Below are 27,612 nucleotides of genomic sequence, written 5' to 3' on the forward strand. Positions count from 1 at the left end.
ACATGGGTTGCAGGAGCAGGTGAACACAGGAAGAGGCTAGATTAAAACGATCCCTTTTTAATATCGGCAGAAGTTGACCTTGTTTCTTGCACAGTGGCTCAGGGATTACATCTGTATCCGTCCAGCACATGGCCTGAAGGTGCACTGGGCACGGACACGTGCAGGCTGGGAGCTGGGCCTGGTTTGCTCCGTGGATCGGCTGGGCCGAGGCGGTGTCCGTGCTGCACGGCAGGCACTGGAGGGGTGCCCCAACACACCACGACTGCTAGTGTTCACCTGTGCTTGAGGCTGGCCCCGGGCTTGCAGTCATGACTGCTGAACAGCTGTTGTATTGCAAATTACTTGAGCAGTGTATTGAAATTAGCTATCTACCAGTACAGTAACAACAATTTTTTAATACCTATAAATAACTAATGGCACGCTTTAAGGGACTGACCAGGCATAAACAAGAATCTCTGTTCCATATGATACAGTGAAGTGATGGAGAGCAACACTGTCACTGGATGATGTTAAACTATCAAGAAGTAAGAAGAGGAGTCTAAAATTCACTTAGTATTTCATTAGAACTACTTCTCAGCTGAATTATCCCCAATGCTCCTATAGCACAGTTGCATTATTCCTTTGTTTTTTAAAATACCTTTTATATTTGTTTTCAGAAGTAGTTCTAGTAAGTGATGCAACACCACAAGTGATACAACCAACTGCCTTTGAGAAAGGAATGTCATTTGTGGCAAGGTCTGTTTTATTTCTGCTGATTTAGCTGGAAAAGGGTCCATACTACATGCGGTTTAAAAAAAATGGGAAAAGATCTTCCCAGCCATGTAGAATTTGGCAAGACTTCCTGAAAAACGTAAATTTCTTAAGGACTCATGTGGCTCTGGGTCATAAGACAGACTGATCTGTAGACCAGGAATGAGGCTTCACTGGCAAGAGAAAGAATAATACTGTTGAAGTCACACATGTGATCTGCATTTGTAGGAGAGGCTACAGCCCAGGCCAGGCTGTTGGCATTCACAAGATAACGCCCAGCTGTGCTGTGGGGAGTTGTCATCTACTTGGGATTTCAGGAGTTTTAATAAAGGCTGTAGAAATATTTTAACAATGGTTATTTCAAACAATTTTATCAGAATCACGTGAAAGCCAGTGTAACAACAGCTTCTCTCTCTCTAGTCAATGGAAACAAAATCATTTACCTGCTAAGTAACAAGTGCACTGTAAGTTTCAAGACAAAGAAACCTGACAGGGACTCAACTTTTTAAATGCTTAAAGATTGGTGTAAACTGCATCACGTCAGCTTTGCTCTCTCCAACATATACTTACTATCTGAGAAGGCACTGTACTTTAAGGAAGTTCAGTATCAAAAAGCACCTCAATGAAAAGTATGGTACCAAACCAGGTGGTGGTGAGATATTCACAGGTGAGGGGAGCCCTTGGAAACAAAGCCTAATTAAAATAGGCTTCTCTTTTGTATAAGGAAAAAAAAAAAAATGTGCTGGCTTTTATTATTTTAAATCCAAATTCTTCAAAGTGACCAAGGTGGGTAAGGCAATCCGATCAATCAGAATTTGTCAGTTATAACAACATTCCTGCTATATACACGATTCCTCACCTCCCCAGTCAGATTAATATATTCCACTGTGTCCTGATCATAGAATGAAACTAAAAAAATCCCCAGGTATTTACATTCTGCTTTCTTAGGATCCCTTCTCTGATCCTCATTGCCCAGCAAGGAAGAAAGACCATTTCAGTAGTTCAGGGCTGGAATGCATGGGGCTCAATCACACAAATGGTAGAAACAGGTAAGCGGATCTGCTTGTCCAGGCGCTGGTATTCTTCCCCACTGGAGTTAAAGGAGGCAGATAAGGTTTTTTCCTTCTTCTATTTCTTCTTGCACTTTGTCACTGGATGTGGCTATTTCAGCTTGCGCCGAGAAGACTGCACAGATGAACGTCAGAATAGTGCCACCAATAGCTGTGTAGAAAGCCCAGCCCAAGGAGCAGTCTCCTAGTTTGTAAGCAGAAGCGTAAGGTCCACAATAGCTTATTGCTTTCTGGCATCCCCAACCTGCAGGGTAAAGTATCAAGCCTAAGATAAGGAAGAGGCCTAGAAATAAAAACAGAAAGAAGTTTAACAAACAATCAGTTTAACACCAACCACAACACATGTAGTAATGGTTATCATGGTCACTACGCACTCCTAAGTACCAGGATTAGCAGAAGACAACTCTTCCTCATCCATCCAACCTTCCTTTACTGGTTCTTCCCTAGTATATACCATGCAAGTGTCCACTTGGAGCTGTTCCATGGTTTTTCTTGTGAAAGGCTTATTTCATATGATAATGGCCTAGTTCCTCATTTTAATCTCTGTATTCCTTCTACATCCTTTGTTTTCACACATCATTGCTAGGTCTACAGAGCTTGCAAAACATTCAAGCATCTCTACCTACTGTTTCTACTTGGACTTTTCAAATACTTAGGAATGTTTGCATCCACTTTGAGTTTGTGTTTAGCTAGCCATCATTCAGCTTTATTTAGTCATTCATCACAAACATTTTTGCCTTTTTTCCTCTGGATTTTTCCTACAATGATTTTCTTGCCTGGAAAAAAAAAACCCAAAACTCACACTGCATCTGCTTATTTGGCCACATTAGAACATTGCAGAAAATACTGCAAGTTCAGTCAGCTGCTTTCATAATGAAGGGATTCTGGAGTCAGCCCCAAACAAACGGATCTAAATACCCACGGCGAATGCATAGGTAACACTGGGATCCTCTAAACAGGCGATCGACTGCTGCAGAAGGAAAGCACATTTCTAGTGATGCAGGAGCAAAAGCCTCAACTCCCCACCCTGCTGAACTGCCCGAACAGCCTGCTGTGCCTCAGGCTGGAAGTAAAAAGCTCAGGCTAGATGTTTTGCCCATCTGATCGTCTCTTGTATTCATAGTTTTCTCTCCTGTGAGGACCAGTCTTTATCTAAGCAGTGAAGGGCTTCATTAAGGAAATTAAAAGTCACATTAGAGTCCCTGCACACATGATGTGTCTTTGCACAAAGATGAAAGATTTAATCAAAATGCCTAATATGCTAGTGGCTACAGTGCTCGCTTACGGGCCCTGCTAAAAAAAAAAATCACAGTGAGTTAAAAACAGATCTCCCTCCTACAAGGTATGTAGGAAGGAGCTAAATATCAGGACAGCTCATAGGTATCAAAATTTGCTTTCTGTCTTCTTTAAAATTTTACTCAGAAGAACAGGAAGAATTATGAAAAATAGTTTTTGCTTCAACACAACCAGTTTATCCATAAAATGAATACAGCCTTCCAGATCCCATAAATATTAACAATTCATTCATCCTGCACTGTAAAGCCCTTTATTCAACCTGGCACCTTGACGAAAATAGCTGGTAAAGGTGCTGTCACCTTCTAGAAGTGGGCTGAAAGTTGTGCTTTTTATGTATGGTGCTAGTTCATCCATTAGATTTCATCTAATCCCAAAATTTCTACCAAGTAATAAAATAGAAAATAGTCCTCTTTTCTTCCCTATACTAAGAGATTACCAAGAACAGCTGTAAAGACTTGTTCACATCTTCTTCAATTCAGTTAGACTAGGCTATTCTGCAGTACGTTAGGTTTCCTTAATTGTTTGTTTAAAAAAATTCAGCCAGATGCAAGAAAACTTCCTCACTGAGAAAGAAAAGCTGGGTCCTAGCTAGTAAGCAGTTAATATACACAAAATGCAAAATCCATCATCCAACTGCCTAAAATTAACGCCTATGAATGCCAGACATTTCACAAAAGAAAGTCCTTCCTCCAGCGTTTTTCTAACAATGACACAACACCATGGGCATGAATGAACTAAATGTCATTATTCTTTGGGGCGGCAAAATCCATTAGTGAGTGATATCCGTTCTCTATGAAGGGATTTCATCACTGCTTACATTTAAGAACCAATGACAAATTTTATGCAGTGTTTCCTGGCTGATTGGCCAAACTACATTAAGTATAAAGTATTGCTTTATCTTGGACAGACCTGGATAAGCTGTGCTTTCATCCTGCTGAGCCCTGCAGTGGTTTCAGACTAAACACCAGCAGTTCCTTCTCCTCTATTCATCACTAGTTTCCTGTTCTGTGTAACCGGCATGACCACACTATGTATTTTTCTGACTGTACATTGGTATGGGCCAGTTGCCATTTTCTCTAATGAAGAAGCCCTTTGGTAGTTAAAAATCACCATCACTGAATTAAGAAGCCGGATCTGAAATACCAATGTGGCTGCTGCTAGCAAGGAAGTTTTTAAAGTTTACCACTCCATCACTCACAAACTTAGAGAGCCTGTGTTTAACAGCAAACCTGGCTTATGGCTGAATCACAAGCAAGACTAAGAAGCTACATCCATCTCTTTTTACCAAAACTAGATCACTGAACAACAACTGAAAGCTACTGGTTCATGGTATGTATGTCCCAAGCTGAAAAGCCTTTACTCAAAACTCAGCCCCCCAGAAGGCTGCAGCACTGCTGTCAAGTGTAGTCATCAGGACTTTACCGAATTAAAACTTCTTTTTTTTAAGAGTACAGAAAATTCCTGCAGAAATACTGAGTACAGCCCACAATTTTATAAGCTACAGCTGTCTTCTCACAGATGAAAACAAAATTTGGAGAAAAGTCTGAACTATGGACTTGAATATGGTCAGAGTCTCACCTGATTTTTCCTTCAGATAGCTAACTTTGTGAATCCTATACTGGCCTAGCATAATAAAAGAAAAAAAAAGTAATGTTTTCACTACCGAACCTACCTTCTACTACTCCGTTTCAGTGCAGACAGAAAGCTGCTCAGGACATGCACCTCTTCTCACTATCACTAATATTTATCATCATTTCTCATTTCATTAATACCTGGTTCCTACTTGCTAGGAAAAATGAATAAGGATGATTCAATTAAGCCAATTCAACATACCCACAACAGAAACGGCACTCCTTGGATTTCATGCTGACTAACAGCAAGGGGAGAGGCGCAGACTCCTCATCACCTATTCAGCTCAAAGCTCCAATACCTGGAGCAATGGCTGAGCCGCGCAGAGTGCAGAGATCCCTTCCTGACTCTCCCTACCTGCCCAAAAAGGGGCGCTCAAGTAAAAAGATCAAGAGGAGCTTTGCCTCCTGCTTCCCAGAAACTACAAAAGACACGGTCACAGGCTACAGAGCTCATCTCAATGACTCCTGCAGCTTAAACAAAATAGACAGAAGATGCTTTACCACCCACCAACAGAGCAGACCATGGACTAAAGCAGAAGCCAGCAATCCAAAGCACTCAACTGTCCAACTACCTGTAACCAGAGCAGCAGCTTCCAGAGGCCCCTGAAAAAGAACCATTTCTCTGCTCCTGGGAACATGGATGCAGAGGGAAGGGAAGGAAAAATGCCCATGTGGGAAGAACAAGGTAAGATATAGCAGGGGTAGCAAGGGCAGGAGAGGTTGTGATGCTGCTTGGAAAGTCATGGTCTGCTTTTAAACAGGTGAAACAGTTAAATGCAATACGAATAGCTCGGCAGTCTCTGTGCTCTTCCACCTTTTGACCTAAGGAGCACTGCACAACCATTTTAGGCAACATGAAAAAGCCAGAGGCCTGTTTCTACAGCTAACAGCGTAGCCTTGATCTACATCTAACACACGTGCAAGAAGCTGCAGTTGAGCAAAAACCACTTACAGGCCAGTCTGTGGCGAGACGATCCACAAGGGGAAAAAACATGGTAAATTCTCAGCACTGATTTCTTGTACCAGTGTCCGCAGGGCCAGATCCCTTGCATCTCTGTGCTTCTTTGACAGAAGTTTAAGCTGAACTGCCTATATCCCCACCTTTCTGTAGCTGCTGGTCAGTCCCTGGGGCTCTCCTGCCTGCAGCTCTCTCATTTTGGTTACTTATTTGCATTACCACAGAGCCTGGCAGCTCTGCTCACAGTTTCTGCCTCCAATAGCTGACAATCTGCTTTTCAGACAAGCCACAGAGAGATGGAGCGCAAGGCACAAGTGAGATAACCCTGAACAGCGTACAGCAATAGCTTCATCAAATCCATAGCCTGCTGGTTACCAAGTTTTTCTTTTACAGCCTCTGCAACAAGACTGTCTTAAGAAAAACGTCGAAGGAAGAGAAATGGGTTTTCAGTTGCTTGTGGACAGCACAAAGCAGCATGGGGGCACGTGCTTTTGTTTTCTGAAGAGTCCCCAGGGGGAAGGTGGAGGAGGGTGCTGGATGGGCTGCATGGAGCCAGGAGCAAAGTATCTTGGTGGAGAGCACGGCCTGGAGCTTACAAGAGGCTGGAAAGGGGAGCCAGGCATCTTATCCCTGGCATTCATTTATACTCACAGTGCACAGGAGCACAAGACCAGCTCCTAGTACAATCTACAGATTTGTGTATAAAAGTTGCTCTCTGGATTGATTAACTATTATAATTCTCAAGTTTCTTGAATTTGATTCAGTTATTCTTACACTTGACTCATTCAACTATTACTTCGGTATTTAAACTGTATTGTGTGGCTTTCTAAGCCATTTAATGCTGTAAATTAAGATTAAAGCACTTAAGCTTTTGTTAGCCATAGTAGTACAAAGCTCAGTTTTGTGTTGTATAATTTTATGTCAGCATAATCTGATAAAGCAACAATTATCTCCTGTCGACAGTCTGCCTTGAGACATATCTGGCAGGAGGACAGTAAATATTAACGATAGAGATTTCTTTTTCTTAATACATCAGTTTTTGCTCTTGTCCCAGTGTCTCTGAAGAGAAGCCAATCTTCAAGAGAAAGAACAGAGAACAAAAATCGAGTGCTCTGTCTGAATAAAAGTTTTCTGCAATGAATCCTTTCAGTTCTTCATGCTGACGTACAGTAAAAGAGAGTTTTAACTCACAGCCAATCTACCTGTGGAATTACTGCTGTTTGTTCCCCCTGCTGGTAGGAACAAATTCATTTTGAAAACATTACAAGTTGTTCTCCACTGTGCTCCTCTACAGGCTCACAGAGCTCAGGCTTGCTCTGTTCTAGATTTAACCCCCTCTGAGCACAGCTGCACTGCTGGGAGTGCAGCTTCTGCTGTACACATACTCTTGTTCCTACTTAATTAGCTCTATCCCACTTCTTTAGATCAGTATAATAATTTTTCACATATTACATTTTCCTTTTTGTTAGTTGTTTGCCAGCTCTCAGTTACCTTTCCTCTTAGGATTCCTTAAAACAGAAGTCTGAAAGAATGCTACACAATGCTGCCAGATGCCTAGGAATGACAACAGAAAACTATTTAAAAGACTTTTTTATCCAGAGACCTCATCTAAAACTCTTTGGTATAAGTCTGTCAGCAGAGAACATTTTCCTGTCTTTCACTGAAGGCAATTTGCCCACATAACATTTTATTATCAGTCCCTAATTACCTGCTTTCAAAAAGAAGCCTTAAAAAATACAGAATTTAGACGAGACTTAGATTTTATTGAGATTATTAGACTAAAATATATTTCCTGATTACAACATAGACAACCTATTAAACATCAGCCCTTCCATATTCAAATGATGTAAAAGCAACTCCTTTCTCCTACAACACCAAAGCAAAACATTGCAGCACATTGTGAAATATCACAATATAAATATAGCAGACTGCACCGCTGCGCATTTCTGAAGACAGTTCAGTAATGCTTTTTCTATAGGAGAAGTCTTTTTGTATTTGTGCACCAAGATCTTTTCCCCTTTTAAGCACCTTGAACTGCAGCAAGCAATTGCTCCTCCTGGTTTTTATACACTGCAGGAGCGCTGCCAGGCTAACATTGTGGAAAACCAACAGACCAGTCTATCGTTATGGTCATTTGTATGTTACATTATGTGCTGGGGTCAGATCTGAGTAAAAGCTTTTTCATTCCATCCTTGGAAGCAACCCTCGAGACAGGGGTCAGGCTGATGCTTGTTTAGCGAAGTGAAGGCATGCTATTTAGTTTTGACAGTCTCCTGTGCAGCTGCTGTTGTGCCATATTAAACAACAGCATAGACTAACAAAGCCAATTTCCATTGCAAAGCCTGAAGCTATCTTCTTATTTCCTAGCAAAATAGCAAAAAAGCTTTTAAATGCTGCTGAAGAAACAGGAAATGAAGCAGCTGTGATCAATGAGGTGGCACTGCAACAGGCTCCCAGGGAGCAGCACAACTGAGCAACAACATTTTAAGAGAGGAAGAGAAAAAGGGTAAAGGCGGGGAGGGATTAGCCTTGCACAACACCATGCAGGCAGTGCAAGCGGGTTGCTTCCTCAGTGGCAGTGATCCTGATCGTTCTCATCTTCTGCGCAACCACAGGAGATGAACGCTCAGCCCAAGGGCATTGCACCAGCCTGGGAAAATAACTCTGCCTTTATTGCTCATATTTCTAAATGTGTCAATATGCTACCTGAATACCTGAACAATTTCATGTGTAAAATATTTGTACAAATGTACTACGCTAGCTTAACCCAAGGAGGCGAGGCTTTCATATACGCAAACTTTCCCTGACAAACCCCTACCCAGCAGGAATACTACCAGGTCGCCATTTGCGTGCTTTTGACTGCTTCATCCACTGAAACACAACCGAAGCGACGGCCTCCTGCTCAGCAGCTGTATAACAGACACCTTCAGCCCTGTGAAAGGATTCAGTAATCCCATTTTAATCAGACGAGAGCTAACGAGGCAGGCTCAGGCCAGCTGATGTGGTGGTCTCAGCACTCCACACTGGCTATAGGAAAATGGTGAGGCTAGTGCTGAGACGCTGAAGGGAGCGCCGATTACAGTATCTGCAGCACAGGGCCCCAGACCTGCCTCTGCAGCTGCTCTCCCCCCCCGGATTACTGCCAGACCCACTGAATGCAAGCAGCTGACTAGAGGCAAGAACGTCTTTGCCCAAAAAGGAAGGAAAGACTCTGCAAGTTCTAGTGCCTTGGAGATGGCCTCTGGCCCACTTGGAAACGCTGCACAACAAACAAAAGAAAAATTCATAACATTAAGAAGATCAATGCTTAAAAAAGCCTACCTGGACACCACACTCAATGCAGGTTCGCAGAAGCAGAGGGGATTTGGGATAAGTTGGAAGCATGGCTGTTGAGGGTGGGGAGGGCTGCCGGTGGGCAATGCACCGATGCAAGGTCCATACCTCCATACCTGCAGTCACTGCCAAGGACTGCAGCCATATACAGATTTCAGTGTACCTGGGATACCCTAAGCTGAGGCAGGAGAATGAATTGTTTAAAACTATAACCAGGTGATGGCTCAAAACCTGCACAGATACTTTTTTCCCCTTTAAAATTGTCTCAGGGTCACACAAGGGTAAGCAGTTACTGGAAGAAAAACCAGTTCCCTAACCACTGCCTTCCCCAAGCTGAGGAAGAGGATAAGATCCCTACTCTTTTCAACAGTAAATTAACTATACCATTTGCTCATGCGTCTTTTTGCATTTATTAAGCAAATCAAAGATGCTCATTCATAACCAAACATATGCAAACGTATGTAAACTTCTGATGGCTTTACTGATGTTGGGGTGTGGAAACAGGGACAGGAACACAGTGCAGGGGGCTACTGGTGGGAGACTAAACTACTAAGTATATTTTGTTACCCACAGAAAAAGCCAAAATAAGTCAGTTTATCAGCTTGATGTGGGTTGCTGTGGCAGAATGACATCATATGGGAGATTTGGGGTTTGGGTTTTTTATATTGGTGTGATCTAACTGCTTGGACTTCTCTGTAACAAAGCATGAGCCTGCAGACTCCTGTTTTTAGGAGAGGGGAGGGCAAATTCGCCATTAGCTTTTAATAATTTTTACATATGTGGTGAGAGTCCCCATTAGTTGGGAGGGAAGGAAATGTCGAGGCTCAAAGTAAGATCAGTCCCAAGCCTTGAAATGACACCCCTGCCTCTTTGCTGGTCGTCAGCCATGTGGAGTCCTGTCACCACACTACAGGGGCTCCTGTGTGGCGGATGCTAAACCCTGCAATTCAGTCAAGATAAAGCACCTTATAGGGGAAAAGCCAAATGTTTACAAGTTTTCAGCAATGCAGAGGAACTGAAGACCTCTCCACTCATAAGGCCACTGCTCAGGCACAGCCGCAAGGGCTGGTCACCTCTCACATTTTACCTTAGAAGCCAATGAAGCATTGAGTGTTTTTCATCGAGGACGGCCCAATAAAAGGCTTGAAGCTGCTAAATGAGAAACTCAGTTGTGGATGGTAAATTTGGGAGGTTCCTCAGTCAGGGAAGGAAATATCAGACCATGTCAATTATTCCATCCATGAAAGAAGCAGAGGAGAAGTCCCAGTACATTTCACACCACTCTCCATAACCTCTTCCACTCCGGTTCGACCAGGGAGTGCCATCCCCTCCACACCATCAATTGCTTATGCTGAATCAGCAGAAAGGGTATGAAAACCATCACCTCCCAACCACAGCTCTATAAGGGAGCCCAAAGCAACAACCTGCCTCAGCTCAAGCAAAGAGGTAAAAGGGCTGCAGGCCATCTTTCTCATGGCATTACATTTCCTCAATACTGATCCTGCAGCACAAACAAGACCTTGGGGGTGCAGGGGGCAGGGGCTGCAGAGGAATTAAGGCTCAGCGAGAAGGAAAAGGCAAAGGGGAATGCAGGAAGGGGAGAATTTCAGGTGGCTTCATGGGTCATACAGCAGCAGAGTGCAGGTCATCTGCATTGTGGAAGGAAGCAAAACTCAAACCCACCGATTTCCTTCACCACCACACCAGGCACACTGAAGACAGGAGCTAAGCATAAGTTAGCCCCCCGTCTTGAAAGAGCCACTTTCATCTTTTTTCTTGCATTTGAGTGAAAACACAGCAATTGTTGAGTTTAAATATTCTCCTAGTGTTTGCATCCTATATACAAACCAGCATCAGTCTTGGCTCTGAGGCCTGGAAGCAAAAATCAAACAGAAAGGGAGCCCTGCTACCCGCCCGCTATCCCCCTGGCCTCTCAGGGGGGCAGCCACCGCTCTCTTACCCTGCCTCGCCAGGGCAGGGTGTAAAGAAGTTCTCGGCGTCTCACCTACGCCAGTAGAGGTAAGGGACCTCAGTGTGCACATGTGCCACAGTAAAACATTTCTCAGTGGGCAGCTCAGAGAGTCTCACACTGAGGACCGTTTGGTGGAAGAGATTTATGCTTGCCGGGAAAATCAGCTGCCAAACTTGATCACTGAAAACCTGAATTTTTTGTTTATTTTTCTGTTCTATTTACAATCTGCTGGGTGTCTACTGGTTCCCACGTGCCCACCTTGGTAGCGCAGGAGATGAGCTGACCACCAAACCTAACAAAACACTGAAATCTTCACTTTATTTCTTTGAAGTTACTAACACTCTCCCTCAGGCTCAATAGCAATTTAGCACTTGAACTCAATTTTCCTTCCCTGGCATATTCCAACACAGCAGTCCCCTTCGCTTGAACTTTCAGCAGCCAAGTGTGTATTAGATGTCGTGCTGGCATTTGGCCATATAGGTTACAGGAAGCACTACACCGCAGACAGCAAAAGCAGTTCAGACTGTCAGGATTTCCATTAGAAATCCCTGCCCCCCCCTTTTTTTCTTTCTTCCCACCCCAAGAATTCAGAATTCTGGCATCAGGAAAGAAAAACTCTGAGCTGAATCCAAGAGGAAATATGCTTTTTGAAAAATGCATGCTCTGCGTTTTAGAAAGACAAACAAGAAGCTTCCCTGCCTTCGAGGGCAAAACCACTCTCGCTCTGCTCTCCTACCGCCTGGTCTCCCTGGCCGAGCAACAGCTTCCATCACCCGCAGGCAGCAATGTGAACTCACAAGGTGCTTTCTTCCTTGCTTACCAGCTTGGCCCTTTCTCGGATAAAATAATGCTTTTTTACAGCATGCTGCTGCCTACGTCCTAAACTACGCTGCAACTATCATAACCTTTCATGTCATGCTCTGAGCATCAACAAGCTCTAGCAGCCTCATGCCCCCTTCACAGCAGCTTGCTTCTCCTTCTGCATTTTCTCCCCTCTCCGAGGAAAGTCCTGGCCGACCTCCCACTTCCTCCTCAGCTTCCTCCTCCGCAACTCCCAACAGCCTCCTTACCTTCCACCAGCCAGAAGCGTGCAGCCACATGGCCCCATGCACCACAAGCCCACCCTGTGCAGCCAGATCCTACTTCATACACTCCCAAAGCAGCTCCAGATCCTCTTCCCCTTCAGATGGTTCCCATCACACTCTGCTCAGGCCATCTTCTGAATTACCCAGCCTCCCAAATGGAAATGATGACCAATAAGTATAACACGCTGAACTATTTCTTAGTGCAAGAGATGTAAACCAAACTCTTCCAGCAGCAAAGATAGACTGTTACTGATACAGCTGGCTTCAAACTGGGTTTCACCTCTTCATTTTAGAAAATTGTGGAGAAGTTTCCTTGCATTTGAGGGTAAAGCTGCACTCCCGGAATTAAACTATCGCCCAGGTACTGCAGTAGTTTCTGATGGAGGAACTCCCCAAGATACCACAGCAGGGAACAGGAGAAGATATGAACAGTAATAAAAGGGAAGAAATAAGAAATCATGGAAAGGACAGAAGAATGAACACTGGAGAGCTTGCGAGATAGCTGAAAAGAGAAAGTACCGTGGAAGAGACTTCACTGCTTGGGACTGAGCAGGACAAGCGCCAGGGGAAAAAAAAAGCCTCCCAGACCCTGGAAAGGAAGAAGGCAAGTCATCCCCCAGCAATGCTGGAGGAGAAACTGCTGGGGCGAGGGAGGGAAGCCCAAACCTGCAGCGTTTGGGCCCAAGCAGACAGACTCCAACAAAGTGGCTGGGGGAACCTAATGCTCCTGGCCCGCCTGCAGCGGCCTTTGAAGACACAAACCTCTGCTTCGTCTGACTGTATACCTGTTAAAGGCGTAACTGCCAGCAGCCCAGCCTGCTAAGCCACACGACAGCAAAGTGCAGCCATGCATTCACCTGACCAAATCAGAGACATCCTTTGGCATGTGGCTGGGACGCAGCTGGTCTCCTGACTGATGCAACCCAATTTTTACATGCTTTTTTTTTTTTTTCATGCTTCTGTCAGAAACCTGTTCAGTCAAGCCCCATTTGAGCTAGGAGACAGTGGACCATGAACAGAGAAAGTGGTGAGAAGGGGGGTGACCCGCAAGAGGCCTCCCGGATGAAGCCATCAGCACTCTGGAAAGACTTTAGAGAAGAGGAGCTATTTTATCCCCTTTTGGTAAAGCGGCCCTGCTCCAGCATGGCAAAGCAGGAGTAACAGAAACTGAATTCCCAAACCCAGCCGCCTTCCTGACATGCCAGCACCCTTTCCCCTCTGCTCTCCCCAAAGCCTTCCCAGGCGCATGATGGCGTAGCTCCCCACAAGGAAACGCAGAGGTCTGCTCAAGTTTTGCGGTTGAGATAATATATGTGCTGCTAATTTAGCTTCCGCCTCCTGGTGTGCGGTCAGGGTGTTGCTGGCAGGTTGTGGATCACCTGCAAGTCAGGCAGCCGCCGGCTGTGGGGAAGGGGCCGTGTCCGCCCAGCCACAACGCCGGGGGCCAGCTCTGCCCAGCTGTGCCCTTAGAGGTTAAAAAAAAACAGCCAAGAAAAGTTGATGATGAACTTCATAAAGCAACCTCTGTCAGAGATGGAAGCCAAACCTGTCTTAGGCTCTGTACTAAGCTCCCCCTCACCCTCCTTTGAGGCTAGGTGATGTTTAGATTATATTACTTAGCACCGAAGTGAAGTACCCAAGCCCAAACAAGGCTTGTAAACACATATGCAACTATCCTATATGCATACCAAGATATGTCAATAGGGGATCACCAATTATTTACTTCCTATAACTAGATGATTACTGTGAAAATTTACTTCAAATTGGTTATCAGCTACCATAAAATAGCATGCTGCCTCTTCTAGCCACTGCATTTCAAGTGATTCACAGACTGTAAAAATAGAATACTTTCCTCAAAAAGACATTGAAATGAAAGTCTGCCTGGTCTTCTTGCTGCTGGGTAGTAATTATCTATTTAATTACACAGCTCCATTCTTTGCTCTCTCTATTGCAGAGAAAAGATGCTTTTCCAGATGAAACGATCCTCAAACATCTCCAAAACCAGGGCCACTGATTACTGTTTCTACAGCTCCTTAATGAAAGGCACTGCAGTCTGAAAAGAAGTGGTAGAAGGTCTTGCTCTGTAACAAAGGAATTACAGAAATTTAAACAAGAGCCATATTTTCTTCCTTCATGGCTTTGTATTTCTAATTTTCTGCCACAAAAAACCACTCTATGGACCAGATATGTGTATGGCTCCTTCCCATTGACCTAAATGAGAGTTTGCACATTTGTCCAAGGGCCATAACAGAAGCGATGTTGCTTTCTGTTCTGTAATTTCACTGTAGGCATCATCCAGGTCACAACCAATGTTGCTAGACTGAAAAGATATATCTGGTGTCTGTTATTGTTTTTTCATGATGAATTCCAGGAATAAATTAACTTGTATGTTTTTAATTATATTAAATCTCCACTGCAAAGATATAGAGATTTTAAATGAGATTAAGTCTGCAAGATCCTGAGTTCCTGTAGATGACTCTACCATGGATGCTTCTCATCTTTGAAAATGAGACATTTGACATACTTGCAAATATTGGACTGATACAGGCTGATAAACACAATGATTTTGTGAATTCTTCTCCTATGCTTATTAAAAACGTAACTGTTCACATCTGAAGGAATGATCTTATACTTAAGACGATTAAGGCAGGGTTGCATCTTGTTCTCTGGTCAGGGCGTTAGTCTAGCTATCATAATCCCTGTATGGATTAACCATGCCGACAACTGTCCTTCTTGAACAACTTGCTTAAGCATTTTCCGAAACTCAGGAACTGAGAAAGCTGAAATTAACAGCTGTGATAAGTCATAAGGAAAATAATTTCAACTAAGTAAGCAGATGCTGTAATGCTACTGGCACAAAAGTAGCAGTGGATCCAATAAAACTAATCTTGAGAAAACGAGTTGCTAGCCACAAGACGCCTGGCTGCAAATACTGGCAGGCGTACTTCTCATAGCAACGGTTTCAGTAATGTGACCTTTTATTACCCAGTTTCATGCTGTGTCATTTATCTGAGTTATAAGAAGGGAAGTTCTATCCTCAGTACAGCTCAAAAAGGACTGATCTATCCCCTAACGTGTAAGAAATGCTTTGTTGACTGTATTGTTCAACTCTTGAGGCCACAAGTCCCATTACAGGTACAGCTGGTTTGATAATAAAACATAAAACTGTCTTTGCATGTATTTTCTCACAAATACATGGTCTCCAGAACAGTATTCTAAGATACAAGAACATACTTCCTGCTAATCTTGATGTTAGACTAGATATTTTGAGATGGTATCAGAGTTGTAAGTAAAGTTATCTTTTCAACAGACCCAAGTCTGACATGCCACACATCTACTTATGCTGCTAACTAATCTCTCCCATACAAATACCCCTCCAACAGAAAAGAAGTAACGTCATCCCCTGAAAAACAGGTTTCATGGATTATTTCTGAAGTACAGGCTAAGAAAGCAAGGAGCTTTCTCACCTTCCCCTGGCTTAATCTGCACTGCCAAGCTGCTTCCTTGTCGCACTGGTTCTGGCAAATTCTGTAAACCAGGAGTGACTACAGCAAAACCTGTAATTTTTATCTAAAGGACATTCATCTGTTAATTGTATGCCATCATGTCAACAGAAGAACCTTGAGCCAACTTACGGATCTAATTCTGCTCCATAAGCACAAACCTTACATTGTCAGTGACATGAAATAAGCAGTACACTTTTATACTGAAGATGCATGAAGTGGAGGATGGTGAGGGCCACCGTGCTAGTGCTTCAGAAGCCAGCAGCGTCAGCCGGTCTGTGGCCCGTACTGCTGGCTCTGGAGGGCTGCAGCAGGCAGCAAATTCAGTTTTTGCCTACTTCCCCTTGTGTGTTTAGAATAAGATTAATTTAGGTCTCAACTAAGCAAAGGAAACCAACCAGCTTGACAAAGGTTTGCGCACCTATCATTACACCTCCTGTCTAGGTACAGCCACCACAGACGTGTTTGGCCACCTCAGTGGAGGTGAGGAGGGGAGAAGCCGGATTCACATTTTGAGCAAACAAATTAAAACTCCTGATTTTTGTTGTAATGAAACCATTTTATGAATTGAAAAATATCTGCTTAAGAGCACCACCAAGAGGGAAAGAGGAGGTGGCCCTCCTCATTCCTTCCCTCCTCATAGGTCTCTGAGGGCTGCCAGAGGTAGGGCAGAAGACCACTCTCCTCCTCCAGATGACCACAGGCACACAGCACAAAAGATGAAAACCTGTGTATGGGACAGGTTCTCCCCACGGCTCGCTGGCGAGTACAGAAAGCCAAATACCTCTCTAACGAGGGCTGCCCAGTGTCAGTTTACTAAGTCACTTAATCTCTGTAAAATCCATGGGTTTAAGCAGAAACACCAAATCTCTAGAACCACTTCATCTTTTCAGGCAAACCACAGCTCATATTTGGACAGTGAAAAGATCAGCTCACTGGACTGTGTAACTGCACCTGAACAATAAGCTGGCTAAAGGGTTTATCGTAAGGTATCGCTTGTCAAGCTCACAGCGTTTGAAGGAGGCTGCTTAGCATGAAACGCTGGAGAACTGGGTGTGCGACTGCAGGCTGTTTTTATCCCTGGCGTGGTATTGGCACTCACCACAGTCATGAAGCCTCTGAAACACCGAGAACTGCCTTCGGCCCATGGAAAAGTTACTAAAGTAGCGAGAGGGAGATAGACTGCCTTAACGTGAGTATTAACTTTGCTCTCTGCTGGTAACAAAGGAGAGAAGTTTTTGTTACTGAAAGAAATTCAAACAGAGAGAAAAAACTGAACAGCAAACAAAAGCAACACTGGCCAGTTCATTTTGGCACACATCAGGCTGCAGTTCTGCTGCCAATGTCAATGTATTACATTCTGTGTAGCTATAAATTTCAGTTGTGTTTGAATAAACACCAGCATATAGAACCGCTTTGGGTCTGCCTAATGCAGTCTGCCTGCAGACAGGACAGAATCGCTATTTTTCTTCAGTTTAATGGCCCCAAAATTAAAATCTTTAGTTGCTCTCACAGTACACGTACCTGCAATCCCTTGTAGCAGCCCACAGACATTAAAAATGCTTTTCTTCATAATACTCTGCACACACATAGTAAAGACAGACACAAACGCCACAGCACAGAGAATCATAATTCCCACGGCTAGGAAAATAGCGGTTGCCTGCCAGAACCCACTGGCAATCTCATTGAAGTTTTCGGCGTAAGGACCACAAAGCGTGTCTCGTCTAGAAAGCTGCATGTGGGAGATTCTGGTGCAGCGCCCGTAGATGCCCAGCGTCGGATGGTAAGGCTCCTGTGACCCCCCCGTTCTGTTGTCCATATCCTCGGAGCTTGGAGGCTTTGCTTTGCCAATCAGCCAGTCTGCGCTCATGAAAGCGATGAGCTCTGCGAAAGCCACCACAATACTCAGGAGAGTCCATAGCATCGACCGACACGTTACAATGACATGACACATATTGATGTTCAGTGCTTGTGATCAGTGCAGCTGACAGTCTTAAAATCCAGGCACAAGGAGGAAAAAATTAAATTAAGAAACAAAAAAAGGACCCTAAGAAAATCACTGTGGCTGCTTTGCCTGCTCTTTCAGCTCTCTCACAAAGGCCAAGATGAAATTTCTCAGGAGAAAAAGTGAACGGCCCCAAGTTTTGCAAGCAGTGCAGTCATTTGTTCGCTCCGTTTAGTTCCTCCTTTTTTCTTTCTGGGATGCTGAGTTCTGAAGTACGCTTTTCTTTCTTAATATTCATACTGGCACGTGATGCTGCAGGCTGGCGGGGGAGGCCACAAGGACTGCCCACTGTTTGACATCACACACCTACAAGAAAAAAGAGACAACACATCAGCAGTGAGAAAAAAGTCTTCGTTTCCGCCCCCACAATGAGCCAAGATCTCGCGCAGATCCACATCAACATGCAAAAGCTCTAACAAGGGCCCGTCAAACACAGCCTGCTGGAAACCTCCCACGTTTGTCCCAGGGGAGTGATTAATCTCTCGCTGCCCGGCTGTACTTACGATATCTGCTCTGCCCCATCCCATTGTGGGTGTATGTCAAGCACTTTGCAAGCAAAGGTCTCAGTAACACCCAGCAGTCCGACTCACTCCTACCACCACGCCCCCATCATCTTCCTCTGGTCGAAATTACCAAGGTTGCTGGCAGTTACCCAGCAAAATGTTTGTACACGTTTAAGCAGTTTCACAGACATGCGGCTCCTGCCTTCAGTTTGGGGAAGCAGCACGGCGCGCCTTCGGGAAGGAAGCCAGGCACAGCTCCACGTGTCATGGGCACCTGGGTGCAAGGGGCAACGAAGGAACCTTGTTCCAACCTTCTGCACTTCTGCTGACTGCAGCTGAGCCAACCCCAGCCTTGAGAAGAGGCAAACAGGATTACAGCTGGGGACAGCCCGCCCTGCAATGTGGTGACACAGCCCATCCCTTTGAAGCCTGGGTTTTGCAGGAGCAGTGCTTCCCTAGGTTCTGTATCCAGCTTTGCACCAGTGTTTCAGAAAAGCAATCTGCCTGCAGGTATGTCACACACATCATCTTGAACTGATGCCAACACTGGCAGCCTCTGGTGACTTACGCCACTGTAAACAGGAATCTGCGGAAAAATGCCCCAGTCGCTGCCAAGTGGCCAAGAGCCCCGGTGAGAGGGATTGCCAGTCGGCCATGAGCTTCCTGACTCCTCTCAATTCCCCCCTTCCACAGTGCTGTGCATGCTGGGACTGCGGCAAAACGTTCCCCAGGGCTTTCCCCAAGCCTTTATGCTGCCTTTCAACAGTAGCTGATGACATTCCCAGAGTTACACTTAACTTAGCACAAGAGGCCATCAGAGATCACTATACTTCCAACTCGTATCCAAATGTTGGCCTCAAAATAACAAATGGGTCATCGCACACGGCTCTGCGCTTGAACTGAAACTGTGTCGCCTGAAAGCAAGGGTGGGAGCAGGAAATGCCCTCATGTTACCCTCTCCGTGATGAGAATGTAGCACATCCAAGTTTTCCTCAGAAAAAACAATATACTGACATTGAGCTGGAGGCAAGAGAGTCGAGAACCAGATCTGGACCTCACCGCTGTGCTCCTGCCAAACACAAAGGGGTCAGCAGATGCCAGAAAAACAGACATCCCCAATTTTTTTTTTTAGCTTTGTCATGGGGTTGTTATTTAACTTCTTAGGAGTTTTGAGCCCAGTGGTTGAATCCTAGTCCCAGTGAATGCAAAACGAAACACGCCCCCACAACTTCAACACATTCAGAATTTCATCCAGCTATTTCTACTCCTTCCTATACTAGCTGCAATGAATCATTCACAAGATTTTATCTGCATTTCTCTTCTTCGTCTAGATCTGCAGACTCCTCTGGTACTAGCAGATACATGGAGTTAAGCTGCTGTGCCAACAACTGAATTTTGTCTCCCTTAGTTCGATGTTACAGCATTGCCTTAAAAAAAGGCAAAACATATTTAGTTGTGCTTTTAGCCATATTGAGATAACAGTTCAGCTCATTTTCCATTTTTGGGGGGAAAGCATGAAGTTTTCAAGCAACCTGACATACCGATGACTGGAATACACCCTTTTTAATAACAGAGAGCTGAAGTGTCAGCCTGCCAAAAAAAAGTTAATTCTCTCAGTATTTCCACTTTAAATAACAATTGGAATGTAGGAAATGTCCACTACAAACGTACATTCTTCTGATGTCATCTGCACAATTAAAGAGAATTTAATAGAAAATGTCTTTATTTTTTAAGAGAAGTTCCAAAAAGCTCTAGAATCTGTATTTCTGTACAAGAACCGCACCTGTGTGAACTCCTCATCTTTGTAATTCCAAGATTTTAATTGAGGTGTGTCGTGGTTTGACCCCAGCCAGCAACTAAGCACCACGCAGCCGCTTCCCCCTCCCCCCTCCCAGTGGGATGGGGAGGAGGATCGAGGAAAAAAAAGTAAAACGCGTGGGTTGAGACAAGAACAGTTTAATAACTAAAGTAAAATAAAATATACTACTAACTAAGAGTAATAAAAATATAATAATAATTATAATTGTAATGAAAAGGAATATAACAAAAAAAGAGAAATAAAAGACAAGTGATGCACAATGCAATTGCTCACCACCCGCTGACCAATGCCAGAGCTGCGATCCGCACCTCCTGGCCAACTCCCCCCTGTTCATATACTGGGAATGACATTCTATGGTATGGAATATCCCTTTGGCTAGTTCGGGTCAGCTGTCCTGACTATGCTCCCTCCCAGCTTCTTGCACACCTGCTTGCTGGCAAAGCATGGGAAACTGAAAAATCCTTAACTTAGGATAAGCGCTACTTAGCAACAACTAAAACATCAGCGTGTTATCAATAGTATTCTCACACTAAATCCAAAACAGAGCACTGTACCAGCTACTAAGAAGAAAATTAACCCTATCCCAGCTGAAACCAGGACAAGGTGCAAGGGACATAAGAGCTGAACACCCACTATAGCTGTTACTGCTTACTCTGTACCTGCTCAACATAAAATACTGTTTATTGAACACAGATGAGAACAAAGTTCATATTTACTTAAGTAGGTGGAAATTCCAGATGAACACTGGCAGCCACAAAAACATGGCACTGATAACAAATGTGGGATGCTGTATTAGAACCAGAAGAAAAGACCAAACTATGGTGTTCTTTTCCATTTGAAATGCAAGTGCAAGAATAAATTGCAGTAACATTTTAAAACCCAGTATCTCCAGAAGAGTCACTGCATAAGCAAAATAGCCTGTCTAAAGACGATATAGAGGTCGTGTCAAATCTCAGGACTTCACCGGAACATACACTTCCCTGTTTTGCAACACAGGGAAACTTCACAACACCTAAAAGTTAGTAAATGTCATCAATAACTACAGTTCAACAGAATATACTTTGCTTTCCGATGAAACCGTCACAATTTGGCTTTTCCCAGGTAACAAGTACTTTATTCTGGTACAAAACGTATCTCCAGAGCCATGTACCCTTATTCATGGGAGAACTTCTGCATAAATTTATTGTTGAACTAGTGATACCCTCGAATGGGAGCACCACTCAAGTGCAACTCCTTTTTGTGAGCAGATGGACAGAAACATATAAAGTAGGATTGCACATACACCAGAGGAGGAGCAGGGGCATTTCTTCTTTATGAGACTTAGCAAGGAATGATTGCAGATAAAGTACTGGAGAAAGTTACAGTTCAGTCACACTCGTGTAGTTAACCTTTTCCTTCCAACACACCCCACCTTGAGTTTCCAAATGAACCTAACTAATTCTCACATGGCTCCAACAGCATGTTTGTGCCATACATCAAAGCCTTTCCAGCTACAGACTGTGCTAAATAACTGTGCTTCATGAAGCTTCCCTTCAGCACTCTGCTCACCCCTCTTCTTCCATTTTTGCTCAACAGAAACTCAAGCTAGGCCCTTGTGAGGCTGAAAACTGGCTGTTTATTCCTCCTCTCAGTTTCCCATCCCTCCACAAGTTTTTTTCTGTGACAGAACTGTATGTTCTCCACAGCACGCCACTCAATATCCACTTCTGACCTACTATCAAAATATTTGCTTTGACAGCCCACATTCAAAATATACAGCAGTTCTTTAACCCCTTTGGTTTTAACTCATTCAAAATAATTCTCACTGAGGAAGCAGTGTACAGAAAGTAGGCTCGCCCCTTAGTCATTTGGGCCTCCCCCTATTTTTAATATTGTGTTCAATTGTACAGGCATGGAAGGAGGCCATCCGCGCTGGGGAAGCGGGTGCCCCAGGAAGGAAACAGCCCTGCATGGCAAGCACCCGTGTAAGCTGCACACCATGGCAGCTCTCCAGCGCGAGGGTCTTGGCAGCGCCATCCCACCCCACCATACAACCCACCATTCCTCGGCTGGACAGCACAGCTCTTGGAGGGGTCAAAACTACACCTTCAGCCTTATTTACTCTGCTCTGTGAACCATGCTCATGGTCAGGCTCTGCATTAAGTGAAGTCTAACACAGTGAAAAGATGTGAGAACATCAGATCCTCACAGCATCCAGAGAGAATAAAACTGAGTTCTTGAATGCAAAAATCTTTTGGTTGTTTTAATCTAACAAAACAAGCCATCTTAAAATATCACTAAAACTTTCTTCCTCTTCAGATGCAATTTTGACAGCCAGATACTCTGCCTCAAGTTATACTTTCACATCTCTAGTTAAGACTATTCAGCTGTTGCCTTCTACTACACAACATTGCTATATGCTAAGTAAGTAAGTAAGTAAGTATCTACTTTTCTGAACTAGATAAAGAAACACACTTGCCTCCATTTTGCTTACACTGCCAAAACCAGAAAGTCAGAAGCTGATCTAAATTACAATATTTTAATTAAGGTTTTGATTTTAGAGATGTTGAGCTGCAGGGTTTTGCTTTGGCATACCAGGCAGATAGGCAGGAACAGCTGCAAAGTTCAAATCTGAGTCAATCACATACCACGGCTGTTTATTTTAAAAAGGTGTCCTACAAGCAATGTACAAGAGACCTGCAAGTACCTTCTAGAACAATGTTATGGCCAGTCCTTCATGCTCCCCTTATGGTCTGACTGAAGACGGGGGCTCAGACTAAACCCTACAATTGAGCTTTCGCCCTTTCCAGCCTGGTTCTGTCAGCTCAAGAGTGACAATAAATCATCTTTAGATAAGTGGCTTTTGGCTTGGCTTAAACAAACAGCTGAATGGAAGGCCACACAGACTGCTGAAATGGTCCCAATTTATAAAACAAATCCAGGCACAATTAGACATTTTCTTCTAAAGCTTGCTACAGTCCAAAGCACAACTACGTGGAAGAGTTTCTAAACCTTGTTTACAATACACAAGTTTGAGCATCTCATAACCCAAAATGTGCAAATCTTGGAAGCCTGGGTTCTGCTTTCTCTGAAACATTGTTCGTTAGCAGTTATAAACACTGTGAAAATGCTTTGAACTGTGAGAGTGGAAGTGGCTCCTATTTATGTTGATGTTTGCAGGCTCACTATTTAAAACAAAGAGGCTCACACACTAAGACTCAGTTACCTCAAGCTGACCCCCACCCAGGCTGACATGAGCTCCCACTTCATGCAGCTTCCATCCTTAGGTGTTGCTGGACAACGAAACTAGTCAACTGTGAGCTCACCCTGCCTGGCAGAGTGAGGCAGCCACCAAACCATGGAGGCAGGAGGGACAACACTTAGATGATGTGGGATGAGCATTAGAGAGTATTCATTTTCTGGGTGAGTGATAAATGTGAGTAAATAAACTTCTCCTCCCACTTGGTCCCCTCACAGGAGGTGCATTCTTCCAGGGGCTGCTGCCCAGGAGGAGAGGGAAGGCTCCTGCCGACTTCCACTCAGTCTTCAAAGTAGTGGACCAGACACCAAGCAGCATTTCTTAGGAGATACCACCATGAACACCAGCCTACCTTGCTAAAGGTGCACCTCTGTATTTCTATCCCCACACACTTATAGGTGACTTGCAAATGTAAGAAAAGGTATGTTCATCACATTCCCCTGTCACAAGAGAACAGGCACAAGGATTAGTACTTAAGGAAAGACAAATTGTCCCAAAAGGTTTGGAGTAAGCTTTTTCTGCAGACCACAAGGAGCTCTGCTGGCACTGGCTTCTGGTAAGCAGTGCATACTCACCACAGGAAGCACCTGGACCAAGAAGAGGGAAGGACACTTGGATACTTCAGTGTGCCTTTGTTTTGTTTTTTAAATGCAACACATTTCAAAGTCATCAAAAATATTCAGGGTCAAATAACAAAACAGGAGAAGGCGCTTTAAAGCTGAAGTGGCTGAACAGCTTCAGACAAACAGCAGAGAATAAGCAAAGAATTCCCTCCCCCTTCATCCACCTTCATATTTTCATCAAATTATTGTCTACTAAAACAACATTCCAGAGCAGAGCTTTTTACTTGGAGAACAGAAAGCAAAGCTTTGAGTAGTCGTCACTTGTGAATTAAAGGAGAGCAAACATTTGCATATCTCATAAATATTTAACTGTTATAAACCTGCACAGGCATATTAATGAGTGCATTATTGTAACAGGCTGTTGAAAACATGCCATACTCTGTTCATAGACAGATGCATTTCACTGGTAATAGAAGGAATGTAGACTTACAATGCATCATGTCTTGTTCCTGTTGGCACAACATAAGTTGTGAAATAAAACTACAATATTTTGCAAAATAGTTAAAACTCACTGAAGTATCCTAATCAAATCCCTATTTCCTTGCCTTTCATTTGAATTATGCCCTGTTTACTTCAGCCTTTTCCTACCAAGGGCAGAACTTGTAGGTGTAAAATTGTAAATTAAACTATCCCTCGTGCCCAAATTCTATGTATATAAATATATGTATAAATATAAATAAACAACCAAAAAATGCTGACAGTCACTGTTGTTCTCCTGAGGCAGCGCAAGATGGTTATTCCATCCCATCTTGCAAGTGGGCTTCTTCCTATCATGCTATGGAAAAGGCGATCTAATTACAGGTGGATTTGTTTCTAGAATACATCAATATAAAAGAAACGAATATAAAACTTATTTCCAACTTCAAAAAAAACCAGTTGAAATGTACTATTCTCTTTCTGACCTCATTAAAAGCCATGGCAAAACTCCCACTGACATTAATGGGGCCAATACATCACTAAAAATCACTAGAAGAATGAGAGTTTCCAAATTTTCAGACCAACTGCAGGGGAGGTTTAAACACAGGATTCATTTCCCTCTTCCCTCATCCAGACAAAACTTTGCTTATTGCCCCCCCACTAAGAGGAGATCAAGTTAACTCGGATTTCCAGCATCTCCTCTGAACCGCAAATTCTCAAGCAGGAGATTTGTTCCATTGCTCCGTATTTATTGACTTACAAAATTCCTTAAACCTACAGCCATTACATAGTGTTTTGAAAACTTACTCAAGATCTTTTGTAATTCTAAAATTTATTAAAACCTATGAGGCTAAGAAAAGCTCATGTGTAGTATTTCTATTGTTGCTATCTCAAGAGAAAATTACACATCACATCAAAAATCATCACTAAGGGAGCAATCTTGGCTACAATTAGTGATAGCCTAACTGCTCAGGAATTTACCAACTGGGAGTGGAATCGTGAGTTTCCTTTCCTACTTTGATTCCTCAGTAGCTCACTGAAGTCTCAATCTTCAAGAGTCCCATCTGAAGCCCCCCTTCTTGGTTACCTACAAGATTACATCTGTCAAGTGGACTCAAATATTCATTGTGTTGTGATTAGTTCTTACAACAACTCTTAACTACGGGCAGGGGAGAAAGGGTGGTTAGGAGGAAAATGGGAAGTCAGAAGGAAAGTACTACTAATATTTGGTAGCAAACAAATCCTTGCTATTTTTATACTAAGGATTTTTACCTTAAAAGGAAGCTAGGCTTTGGCTGTTTAAATAGTTAATAGTGTGTGCATGAGCTAGAGCATCAGCCCAAAAAAACTTGGAATGTGTGCTTGTTGCAAAAAGCAATTCACTCCCATGAGTTCATCATGACAGATTTGGAACTCCTTTTAATAATTTATGAATATTGTATTAAGATATTTATTATCCTAATATATTGGTTATTGTTTAATACGAGGCTGGCGAGAAAAACAGGCAGGAAAGGAAAGAATGACTCAGTTATGCCACTTCTCAGCAAACTCTGGAGAATTGCCTACTAAAAAGACAATATGAAGACAGGAAAAGCCTCGCAAACACAGCAGATCAAAGATGCAAGGACTGTTTAGGAAGGAACAGTCTCTCAAATTGAAGGGAATAGAAGCTGTTTTGAACAAACAAGCTTAAGAAAAAGGTACCTATTGGAGGTGCCTGTTGAAGTCAGGCCAACATGGGACACCATATTTGTCTTTAGGCAAAGCAGACACCCCTGCAAACAGCCTTGGTTGCTTGTATGAAGGAAACACTGCCTCAGTTAATTCTCGAAAGGAAACGGTTGCCATATCTCCTTTCACAGTTGTGGCTGCATTAGCAGAGCGACCACAAAGGTTATGGATCTCCAGCCTGTCTGAACAGCCCAGGGTGGGTCATAGTTCTTCTGAGACAAGACCTAAGGCTGCAGACCCGAGGACTGCCCTTTGTGAGCAGGAAGCACCCAGAGGTGTTTGCACTGTTACTCACTGCATATGCCTGTAAACAATCTTCTGCGTCAGTCCCTCCAGAAAGTCACCAGTTAGCAAGTCACCTCAACAGGTATCGCCGGTTCCCCAGCTTCATGATGCGTAACGTTTCCATAGCACGGAAAGGACGCACTTTCAGCAGAACAGGATGCACTTTGGATCTGGGTTATACAGCTCAAGCAAACTACCTAGCTACTATACCAGTAACAGATGAGATGGAGAACCTATCATGTTTCAAAATGGATGTATTCATTTATGTTCCTCTTAATTCCAACTGAAAGTAAAACATCCTTCAAAAATAATCAATACAGATGAGCAGCTCAGCACAGTAATGCGTACAAGCTTGTGCAAAACAGGAACACCTTTATTGAGCAAACACTGACTTTTCATTGTACTGGAGCTGAGGAGAACCAGTAATGACTCAAGGTAACTGAAAAGGGTCGTGATGCATCAGAGCTGCCATGTTTCCATACTGGAAAGGCATGTAGACATCTGAAATATCTGGGCACCGCATACAACAGTAAACTTGAAAAAAGTAAATGAAAGTCCTTTTATCTAGTCTGGAATAAGGCAATGTACTCAGAGAAACATAGACGTACGATATCTCTGCTAACATCTACTGAATGTGAGCTTTAACCGTTATTAATGGCTAACCATTTAACGATGGCCAAGAAAGAAGAACTGAAATGAGATGTTTCTGATACTGCATATTTCATTAATTAATAATTACAGGAATGGTGTGTTCAGTTGGGATCTCTCAACTTTAAAATGGAAGCTCACTGCAAAGAGCTCAGAAAAATCAAGACTAATAATTCAAATTCTGGAAACCCCATTTTAGAGCAAGAAACAAAAAGAAACAGATGATTTATTTTAGCAACTGGATTCAATTCTAGAGCCAAGATTGGACATACTTCTACAAGCTGAGCCACGTACAAAATTCCTTGTTTTATGCTTTTGACTTGCTAGACTAGGTATTGATAACAGTCCTTTTCTGTCCTTAAAATGTATATTACTGTGAAAATGAGTAACTAATAAAAATTTTTAAAAGCTGAGAAGGGCTAGAGGGAAAAACCATCTGCACCCTTCTCAGCTTCACTTTCTCTGAAAATGCTCTATCATCTCTCTGCCACTGATGTCCTGCAGTTTGTGTCAGAGCAGCACTCAACGGAGCAAACTAAAACTGGACCTGTGTGGGGATACGCATATAGGTAAGGTAGTGTTACACCTTCCTGCCATCTAGACACATAGGAAAAATGAAAGGAAGAAGGCATTATTAATCATCCCAGTTTTCCAGATGAGATGTTCCTCAGTCAAAGTCTGCAGCAACACTGGGAACTGAACCTGAATGCTGCCATTACAAACCCTAAAACTTTGGGGGTTTGAT

The 27,612-nt window shown here is 43.4% G+C and overlaps 1 protein-coding gene across 2 annotated transcripts in view; it reads right to left on the bottom strand.

Annotated features, from left to right (window-relative positions):
* Positions 1-1,723: 1,723 nt before the first annotated feature.
* The window catches only part of LHFPL2 (LHFPL tetraspan subfamily member 2), a 60,402-nt gene continuing 34,513 nt past the window's right edge, over positions 1,724-27,612 (bottom strand). For both annotated transcript variants that reach the window (XM_050913584.1, XM_050913586.1), the window contains exons 2-3: positions 17,123-17,909; positions 1,724-2,103 (exon numbers count right to left, since the gene is read on the bottom strand). In XM_050913584.1, coding sequence (XP_050769541.1) covers positions 1,847-2,103; positions 17,123-17,552 — 687 coding nt within the window. In that variant the 5' untranslated portion in view covers positions 17,553-17,909 and the 3' untranslated portion in view covers positions 1,724-1,846. The remainder of the gene's footprint in view (positions 2,104-17,122; positions 17,910-27,612) is intronic.

This window comes from Gymnogyps californianus, chromosome Z (assembly GCF_018139145.2).
Source record: "Gymnogyps californianus isolate 813 chromosome Z, ASM1813914v2, whole genome shotgun sequence".
Taxonomy (NCBI): domain Eukaryota; kingdom Metazoa; phylum Chordata; class Aves; order Accipitriformes; family Cathartidae; genus Gymnogyps; species Gymnogyps californianus.